The 10853-nt window shown below is 44.2% G+C and overlaps 1 protein-coding gene across 1 annotated transcript in view; it reads left to right on the forward strand.

The window, feature by feature from the left end:
- The window catches only part of LOC146186737 (uncharacterized), a 62172-nt gene extending 51768 nt beyond the window's left edge, over nucleotides 1–10404 (forward strand). Inside the window, exons 10-13 of the mRNA XM_084607378.1 lie at nucleotides 1322–1490; nucleotides 2406–2536; nucleotides 2662–2820; nucleotides 10032–10404. Coding sequence (XP_084463504.1) covers nucleotides 1322–1490; nucleotides 2406–2536; nucleotides 2662–2820; nucleotides 10032–10373 — 801 coding nt within the window. The 3' untranslated portion in view covers nucleotides 10374–10404. The remainder of the gene's footprint in view (nucleotides 1–1321; nucleotides 1491–2405; nucleotides 2537–2661; nucleotides 2821–10031) is intronic.
- Nucleotides 10405–10853: the final 449 nt, after the last annotated feature.

A 10853-nucleotide genomic window follows, 5' to 3' on the forward strand; every position in this document is an offset into this window, starting at 1 on the left:
CGCCCGCGTAGCAGAAGCGAGCGATCCGACAACACCCGACTCTTTTGCTTGTGATTTTTTTTTTTTTGCGTGCCGCTTTGTGATGCTCGCTCGTAGGCGTGGCTAGCAAGCTTCCTCCCCGCCGAGATTCTGCTTTCGCCCATGAACGACCACAGAATTGCTTGCGCTGCAGTAACGACGAGAACGGCATCTTCGAAACTCTTTAAAGTGATATGGATAGTGCTTACGGTGGGTTATAAGCCTCTCGATTAAAAAGGTACCTGATAGTGTGATTGAAAAAGTAGCTATTCAATAGTAGATAAACTGCCTGCTTCTTATGGCGTCTTAGACTCATTCTGAGGCGATACATCACTGACAGTGCTATGCTGAAAAAAAAAAAGAGCTTTCCTGACTCAAAACGCTTATTTTAAAGAAAGGCTGACAGATGTAAGTGAATCACTCTATACAACTCGTATTACTGTGACCGGCTCTTCACCTTCTGCTATTTTCGTTTAGTTTAGCTTGTTCACAAAGATTGTCTGAGCAGTTCCCTGCAACAGTCGTGTTGATGCAGTAAATTCTTTGCTGTCGCTTCTAACGGAAACGGCTTCGATACTCCATTCGTTTTTGTCATGAGGACCTTCTGTTACGTCCAGAGACAAGCAGACTATTTTCATAAATTCAGGGTTCCGGTCTGTAGCAATATGACTGATAGATTATTGCGGTAGCTGTTATAAAACTACATTTTGAAGAAGGTCCTGCCCCTGTGGCGTGATGCCACTGCGTTCATCTGAACCAGTCTAAACGCACTCTTTGCATTCGCATGTCGAATGTGTGCCTGTAGACTATGGGTTTCAGAGGGGCGGCTCTAGAGGGTAGGCGGCGCTGTACAGCGCTAGCCGGCGCTCGTTCGCTGCTTAGAAAAGCCACAAGCTGAGAAATCTTCTTATTGAAGCTTTTCGCGATAACCAAGATGTAAAGCATGGTAAAAAAACTTTAGACGAAGAGAATTATTGGTCGTTAGGTTTTCATAACACCTGTTCAGGTACGACTTTCACCCACTAATTCCACAATTCATTACAAATCAGTTTAGTGTTGCTCAAATATAAGCCGCAAGTAGGTAAGTGTGGAAGAACTCTGGTAGTGCTAATTTAGCGTTATTCGCGCAAGCGTGGCTTTCTTTCATAAATCTGGGAGAATGTACATGAAATGCTCTGCACTGTACTTATATGTACGCTTATATATATGTTAGCGTACTCTTGTATACTCGTGATTGCTATGTGGGTCATATCTGGAAGAGAGACAGGTTTTGGCTCGCTGATACTATGGAGGACCTTTTCAGGACGCCGATGACGTTCATGACGACGAAGGGCTCGTTGAAAACTGGAGGAAAATGACCTTTTCCTTCTACCGGGTCGATAGCGCCAACAAATGGGTGACAGACCTGCAAGCCTTTGACGTCACCGAATGTATGGGTGAAGACGTCGACCCGATGCAGCTCGAGTTGAAGTGTAAGGAGTATAACACTGCTTCAGTAGTGGAGGGTATATTAAATATATACACATATTTTCAGCTTGTCAAAAACTTGGAACTGCGAACGTCAGAACAGCGTCAAGGCAGATATTTGTTCAGTTCTTCAAAAGGTCGGAGACTGGAAAAAGGTTTTAATGGAATCCTTAGCCTTATAATGTGATAAAGAACGTAGTTTAAATGGGGATTGTTGCAAAACCTCTAGAATTTAGTGAGTGGTTTCTAGTTGCTCTTTTACTTCACAGATAAGTTTTACTTTTAGAAATAGCACAGTGAGTTATATAAGCGCTATGCTGACCTAAGAGTACCAAAATAATCACTATTCTTTATATCAATTATAGGCATACTGGGCTGCTATATAGCCACAGTGGCAAACCGATGTAGTTTTACGCTGAGTTTACTTCCACAAATGTTGTCCAGCGCTACCCCCCTGTCATTTAAATCTTATGTTTTGGAACAGACGATGGTATTTGACAGATTTTATCCACCGAACGTTTTCGAATGAAAGAAAAAAAAATATTCCAGCCCTTTTTCCTGAGGAATGAGTGCTAGGTTGTTGAGACATGAGTGCTACCTAGTTTGATTGTTAGCTTGTTGAGCCATGATGAATCATGAGCGCTACCTTGTTAGCGGAATGATTAACTTACAATGGTGTCTCTAACCACGACTGGCAATTCTCCCAGAGTGGCACAAAATAACCGAGTTATTTTTATGCTGAAGAGTGAGGTAGAGAGATCGGACTTTTAGCAGCAGCCCCAAATTTGCTCCCATGCAAAATAGAACTACTTTTAATTTGGGTGGCCTTATCGAAGGTATTTTATATCCTAGAACATATGAGGCACGTGTATTACTAGTGTTCTAATAGGTTTCACACATTTTTCTTTCCCTCCGTTCAGATCCAGAAGCCGAGTATGAAGACGTAGTGAATATCACCATCCAACCATTATTTTTGGCAATGTGCAAAAAGCAAATAGTAGATAGTTTGAAGACCAAGATAGGAGTTCTAAGGGTGGGAAAACTGCGTGCTGTGAGTATGCTGTATAAGTTAATTTGACTCACTCCCGCATGCTCACTTCATTGTACAAGTCAGCAAGAGAGACATGCCCCCCCCCCCCCCCCCCCCCCCCTTCTCCATTCTTTTTACGCTCACAGGTTTTCGACGAAGAAAAGAAGCTGCACATTCAGTTCGCTTTACTCGGGAAGTTCCCAGACATTAAGGGCGAGCCTACACTGGAGGAGATGCAAGAGTCGCTTGGGAAAGACGTGGACGCTGGAGTATTTAAAGTAATTATGACGGCCCCTGGTAAACAGGTAAGGAAACTAGCTGTTGAAGCTTGCCCCACATGACTTGACGCCGGAGTGTTTAAAATTTTTATGACGGCCTCTGGTAAAGAGGTAATGAAACTAGCTGATGTTGAAGCTTGCCCCACATGACCTCATGGGAACTTCTTTGACAAAAAAAAAAAAAGGAAAAAGTTCGGCAATCTCTATTTCGATTTATTCTCACGTACGCCGTCTCTGTTAAACTATTTAAGGCTGCAGTGAGCTTAAGAATAGATGAGCCATTTTTCCTCTATGTTATGCTCCTGGCATTCAAAGGCTGTACATAGTGACGTCGCTTTTTCGCTTTTAACGGACGTTGATCGTTGCTGAACTCCAAGTGCAGATTCACTGCAGGGCTCTGTGGAAAACCGAAGGACGCGCGTAACGACATTCAGACGGTTATAAACACACCTCGTGTGTAATAGTTTAAAATTCACTTTGGTGTTATGTGTGAACAGCACCAAGGCACAATTACGTCCAAGACAACCTGCGCAATAAAGCGTCTGTCCTATCGGCTATGGGCCGAACTTCTTTCCGTTGCTTTTTCTCTCCTACACAGCTTGCCAGATGTTGCAGCGGTCCTTGCTAGATGCCTGTTTAAAAGCAATGACAGTAGTTTATCAATATCAAGTCGCAGGGTTTACGTGCGAAAACTACCGATCCTCATATTTGGCTTGAGGCCTATTAGGCTTAGCTAACTATAGCCAAGCTTAATTAGAAGCTTACAGTGTCTAGCTACAACCAATGTGTATTCAGACAGCAATGTGCTGCTAATATGACTTTACAGACCTTTAGGCTAAGGTAGGCCAACTAGAACAGACAAAGCGTAACACGGTGAATTGCGCTTAGGACACTAATGTGTGTTTAGACACATCGAGTCGCTATTTCTATTTTGTGCTGTACACAGGTATAATTAGGCATAATTATATTTGACTTTGACCTAATCTTGGGTATTGATCATAGTACCAATGATAATCATGGTCGTCACAGCAAGTCATACCATACCTTGTATAGCAGAGCTTGGCTTGGTTATTGCCGTGGCAACGCTAGGTTAGGCGGAGAAAATCCAGAAATGGGGGATATCCTTTATGTTACGCTGGAAGGGCTTTTGCGCTAAAAGAAACACAATCGATCGATTGAGTTTTCCTGTCTGTATGTCTCTTTCTGTGTCTGTTTCTGCTGCCTATCTGCCTGTGTGTCTGTATATATCTGGCTCTGTCTACGTGTCTCACAGCTGTACGCAGTGTAACTTTGCCAGGCACAATTCAAAAAAGAAAAGGCAAGGAGTGAAGGGTTGTTACCAGGGGAGTAAAGCGCGGCTGGGAGGTCGTGCTACACTCGTATAGAGCCATGATGGTACTACTATGAATTATTTTTGATTCACTCGCAGAAAAGACACCAAAACTTAGATTTATAAAGCATAGCCGTTCATAAAAACTTTTTGCACATTTCATTTCCTTACATTTGTAAAATTTAGGTGATATAAAGGCTGATAAAAGCGTACTTGCGGTAGTTTCGTATCGCTTCGTCTGCTGTACTACAGTGTTCTGGAACGAAGCCTTCTAGAACACTGTAGCTGTACCTAGAACTAGAGGGCACTGGCTGTACGCAGCTGTAGTCAACGTTACTAGAACAAACTCAGTTTCACAGCTCCCCATACTGCCTCGCGGAGGAGTGTGTCCCATTTGGCGGTCATGAGAACTAGCGGCGCTGCAGTCAACTCTTGCTCCTTGCCGGGCCCGTCGTCTGCTACACGCGGAGCGAAACCATGGAGCGGTCAGCACACCGCGGGTCCGCACACACGCACATTTTGCGTGCTGCCGTTGCACTGTACGTAGCTGCAGTATAATTATAACTACATTGCGACAGCTTTGCCTTCGAAGCGATGCATTACCTTGGAGAAGGCGTTTGTGTTATGCGAAATTCAGCTGTGAAACAAGTGTGAGCGCCGTCGGCTTGCTCACAAGCACTGTTTCTTGTTTTACTCCCTGACCTGTGTTTTGTAGTATGTTCTTTCACAACATAGATCCTGTCATGCAAACAAATTAGTCAAATTTTCAGTGCATAGGAGCACTCTAACCTTAGAATGTAACGCAGTGGGTGTCACGTTTACTACTGCGCTGCGCAGACTGCCTCCATTGCACGCAGAAATCTGCTAACCAGGGCAGCCTGTTCATGCAGTGCATGGAGTCTTGCTACTCGTGTCAAACGATATAGTGAACACATATTACGAATAAACGGCCTCCGTCGTCGCCTAATCAGAAGCGCTTTTCTTAATGTCTCATTATCGAGGTATGACATGAAACATAGCTCCGGATCGGTACTATCGCTCTCCCGTATATAGCAATGTAAAAAAAAAAGAAAAATTATTCCTTTGTCGTCTAAAACAACGTCAGATGTGAAGCGTTATTTAAGTGCACTGCGAAAGGAAATGACTGAACAAGCGGATCTATTCAAAAAGACTATTATTACGAGTAGTCAAGACACGCTTTTAAGAGATTCCCCTCTCGCTCTTTACACACACACACACACACACACACACACACACACACACACACACACACACACACACACACACACACACACACACACACACACACACACACACACACACACACACACACACACACACACGCACACGCACACGCACACGCACACGCACACGCACACGCACACGCGCACACGCACACACACGCACGCACACACACACACACACACACACACACACACACACACACACACACACACACACACACACACACACACACACACACACACACACACACACACACACACACACACACACACACACACACACACACACACACACACACACACACACACACACACACACACACACACACACACACACACACACACACACACACACACACACACACACACACACACACACACACACACACACACACACACACACACACAAACAGAAATAAAAACATAATTTTGCTGCTTGTAGGGAAAGTTATTGTAATTTTAAACTAGCACTGGACTGCAGTTTTAAAACACATTAGTCAAGATAATCTACAGCGCCGGAAAGGGCATTAGAAGTGAATTGCCCGAACCTTAAAGCGGTAAAGAAGAAATTGGGCATAGGCAAAAACCAGATGTATGCGATAAGGGACAAGGCGGGCAACGTCATCACTAATATGGGCAAGATAGTCAAAGTAGCCGAGGAGTTTTATACAGATCTCTACAGTAGCCAAAGTAGTCAGGACCGTAATGAGATTGGCGGTAGGGAAAAACAGTCAGACGTTCCACCAGTGACGAAGGACGAGGTCAAGAAAGCACTAGAAACTATGAAAAGGGGGAAATCAGCTGGAGAGGATCAGATAACTACAGATTTGCTGAAGGACGGGGGGGGATATCGTGCTAGAAAAACTGGCCACCTTGCATACGCAGTGCCTGGTGTCATCGACGGTACCGGAAGCATGGAAGAATGCAAACATTATCCTCCTTCACAAGAAAGGGGACTCTAAGGACCTTAAAAATTACAGACCAATCAGCTTACTGTCTGTTACGTATAAGGTATTTACTAAGGTAATCGCTAACAGAATCAGGACAACCTTAGACTGCAATGAAGCAAAGGATCAAGCAGGGTTTCGGAAACGGTACTCTACTATCGATCATATCCATACCATCAATCAGGTGATAGAAAAATGCTCGGAATATAACCAGCCCTTATACATAGCATTCATTGATTACGAAAAAGCATTTGACTCAGTTGAAACCTCGGCGGTGATGCAGGCATTGCGAAATCAGGGGGTAGACGAGCCGTACGTGAAATTGCTGGAAGATATATATAGTGGCTGCACAGCAACCATAGTTCTGCATAAAGAAAGTAACAAAATTCCCATAAAGAAAGGTGTTAGGCAAGGAGACACAATCTCCTCAGTACTATTCACAGCTTGTTTAGAGGAAGTATTCAGAGACTTGGAATGGGAGCAGTTAGGGATAAGGGTAGATGGAGAATACCTCAGTAATCTGTGATTTGCTGATGACATTGCCTTGCTAAGCAACTCGGGAGATGAACTGCAATTAATGATTGATGACCTAGACAGTAAAAGTAGAAAGGTAGGCTTGAAAATTAATATGCAGAAGACTAAGGTAATGTTCAACAACCTAGGGAAGGAACAACAGTTTCTATTAGGTAGCGAAATACTGGAAGTAGTAGGCGAATATATCTACTTAGGACAAGTAGCAACCGCGGATCCGGACCATGAAAAGGAAATAACAAGAAGAATAAGGTTGGGATGGAGCGCATTTGGCAAGCACTCGCAGATTATGACTAGCAGCTTACCGGTATCGCTCAAGAGGAAAGTATACAACAGTTGCATCTTGCCTGTACTCACCTATGGGGCTGAAACGTGGAAGCTAACCAAGAGAGTTTTACTTAAGTTGAGGACAACCCAGAGGGCTATGGAACGAAAAATGGTAGGGGTAACATTAAGAGATAGAAAGCGTGCAGAGTGGGTCAGAGAAATAACTCAAGTTAACGACATTCTAGTGGAAATTAAGAAGAAGAAATGGACATGGGCAGGACATGTAGTGCGAAGAGAGGATAACCGATGGTCGCTGAGATTAACAAACTGGATTCCAAGGGAAGGAAAGCGTAGCAGGGGGCGGCAGAAAGTTAGGTGGGCGGATGAGATTAAGAAGTTCGCACGGGTAAAGTGGATGCAGCTAGCACAGAACCGGGTTAAGTGGAGAAATATGGGAGAGGCCTTCGCCCTGTAGTGGGTATAATCAGGCTGATGATGATGATGAATGTCGGATGATAGTGAAATGCAGCAAACAACTAGAACCTGAATTCATAAACATAGACAAATATTGCAAGGAAGCAATTTAGCGGAGAACACATTACACTTATTTTCTCAAAATATTTGAGTGGGCAGCATAACGCTTTTTTCTGTGTCTATAAATAAGCGTTAGCATTCCTAACTTCCCCTGACCATCTTTTTTTTTTTTTTTTGCATGTGACTTTGTATGGCTTTAAGAGCAAAAACCATATTTGCGGCGAATTCACTTCAATGCATACATTAGTGAGCTAATATGCTTGGTTGATGGTAGCATATCTTGAGCTCATTCAGGAGCTTATAAGTTTTTGTGCTTGCGCGCCTCACAAAAATGCAGTTACGAAGCCGTTGGACAAATCATACAGCAGTCCAGGAAGGAGCTTGACGTACCAGTCATTGCAAGTCTGGAAGGGCTAGCTTGTAGATGTCGATCTAGATCCTCTTCTGAGCTTTTTAGATACTCATCTTTTAACAACAGGAAGTAGCTTGCAGAGCCGCGAAGAAGCGATAAGTTATACACTCCCATCTCTCCTAACTCCATAATTGCCCAAACAACGCCCGAGAGTCATCCCTTCAATCAAATAAAGTCTTTATTCATTCATGTTTTTTTCTTTTTCGTGTCAGCTGCCGCAGCTCCCTGTGTTTTCTACGCCGCATGCTCAGTTGTTTTAAATTTATTTTAATTTTTTTGTGATGATCTTGCTTGTAGAATTTCTTATGATGTCTCCTCTCTTCGCATGGAAGCCCCGTGCACAATTTCGCTTAATTGACATGCTTCAGAAGAGCTGTAATCAACGCTCAATTCGCACGATATGAGAACTTATGCGCAAGATATCATTGCCATGACAATTAGCCGCTCAGTAACAAAAGTCTTCTCAACAAGCAAAATTCCTCGCCCTCACTCGTCTCTTTCCCTGTCACGAAAATACTCAAATTTCCTTCAAATTCCTGGCACTGCGACCAACTTAAAATGCTCAACATCCGTCTGTGCCGCTCAGCTTTCCGATTTACGCAATATACACTGATAGACTCTTGGAATCTTGCTCAAGTTCTCTCCTTGCATTGCTGTCGAAACACAGGGGGCAGCGCGATTATTAGGGTGCTATCCCTTCGGTATATATAATATATATAATGCCTTTTGCGTTCGAAGAATGTGCCAGCAAGAAAATAAAAAGCCTAGCTACACGAACTATCACAAGAGTACTTGAATATATTTCCTTTTCTAAATGCATATCAGAAATTATAATTCTTTTCTAAATGCAGATCAGAGCTTCTACCCACCTTTTAATATCGAGGAAGTCTATCAGTGATACGAACAAATGGCGGACTTCCAAGTAATCGTTTCAATAGGCTTCGTTGCCCCCGGTGCAAAGCATGCAGGCCAGCATGAAGAGGTCTGATATTTAAAAATAGATATAGCAGAAAGCTTTGTCTTAAGAGATGACGCGATAGCGCCTTTAATGCCGTCTCTTCATTCCGCCAATTTTAGGCATCTAGAGGCTGGAACGTAGTTGGCAAAGCGCACGTCTGTTTGTTTTTGAGTTTAGGGTCTTCTCGGCGCACACCTTACGTTTACACTGAACGGCATAGAATTGGAAGCACATATGGCGGCGGCTTGAATCCTTGTCACAAGTTGGACTGAAACTGGAAAAGAAGTTGGTTGCTAAATAAGAAGCGAAAAATTGCATGACAGCACGCTGAACGCTGTGCAATCAATGGCTACGTCATAATTTAATACGAAATGACTTGCGCGTCACGATATCACGCAATAAAAACAAATGAAACCGAAGATCAAACAACGTTACTAGAACGCTGGTTCTGGAGAGCAAGTCGACAATGATGTCAAATTTGTATCACGGCAATAAATTTTTGCGTCACACAAACACGTTCTCTGAGGTAATGCGTGCCCTCGAAGCAAAAGCTGTCATAATGTAGTCATAACTGCACTGCAGCCGTGTAGAGTGCGACAGCGACACTTAGCAGCTACGTGTATGCTGGCTGTTCCATGCTTCCGCTCTGCGTGTAGCAGACGACACGCCCGGCAAGGAGCAAGAGTCAACTGCAGCGCCGTTAGTTCACGCGACCGCCACCGGGGACACCTCTCTGGGCGGAGCTGTGAAACAGTTGGTTCTAATAGCGTTGGCTGTAGTATGCGAGAAGTACCATCATAGCTGCAAACATGATTAGCAAAGGAGTGGAGAGGGTTTACATGGGAACGCCGCCGTCGCTTTCGCTCTTGTCTTTGTTTTATGAACTCTATGGTTGCTACTCTCCCGCTACTATTGGGATCACCCGCGCATGAGGTAAGAGCCATGTTGGCTATACTTCTGTCATGCGGAATCAAGAAGTTCAAGTTCAAAAAAGAAATCCTTTCCTTCCTTCCAGGAGAGTGTTGTGTTCACGGCCGTGCCGCATTCTCTCCGGAGCGCCGACGAAGACTTCTCTCCCAGTAACGAATCACCCAGACGCCCCGCTCCCGTCATGCTGTTCCGTTCTAGCCAGCCCGGCTTGCCTCTCGAAAACGTGACCTTGGACTACCCGCTGCCTGCACTCCTTTACAGATCTCAGTCCCACCACGAGTCTACCACGGCCGTAAAGAGCGAAACCATCGTCCAGACAAAGACTGTGCACATGGTCATATTCGTGGCTTCGGCCATCGGACTGTTCGCTATAGGTGCCATGGTGGGTGTTGTGTCACTGCGTATACAGCGCATTATAGTACGGTAGCTGTGAATAAAAAACATTCCTTATTCGGCTTCTTTTCGTCTGTCCTTGTAGCTTAATGCGTAGAAGAATAGAAAAGTTTTCAATACAAATGTGTGCATGCAGTGTGACAGTGCAAGAGTATAGCCCTCAACACCTTTTTACGACTTCAGAATGTGAGAATGCTTTGAAACTGGAAGTCTAGATGCACATTATTACACTTGTTTTGCTGCAAAAAGCCACAACGATCTGAAACCTAGAAGGAAAGGCAGAACAAGGGGCAGTTTTAATTATTTTCTACGTGTGTTTGCCAGACCAATTCTCAGACTCGTCCAGGAGCAGGCATGAGCAATCCCCACGATGCACTATATGCTTACATAACCATGAAAGTTAACAAAGCCGATCGCAGGCGAGGCAGCAAGGGGACGAAGATGACGCGGGGTGTGACTTGCACTACGAAAGATAGAAAATTCTGTATGCAGCCTCATAAGGCTGCGGTCGGAT

The sequence above is a fragment of the Amblyomma maculatum genome, chromosome 6 (genome assembly GCF_055883805.1).
Source record: "Amblyomma maculatum isolate TAMU_Amacu chromosome 6, ASM5588380v1, whole genome shotgun sequence".
NCBI classification, from domain to species: Eukaryota; Metazoa; Arthropoda; class Arachnida; order Ixodida; family Ixodidae; genus Amblyomma; species Amblyomma maculatum.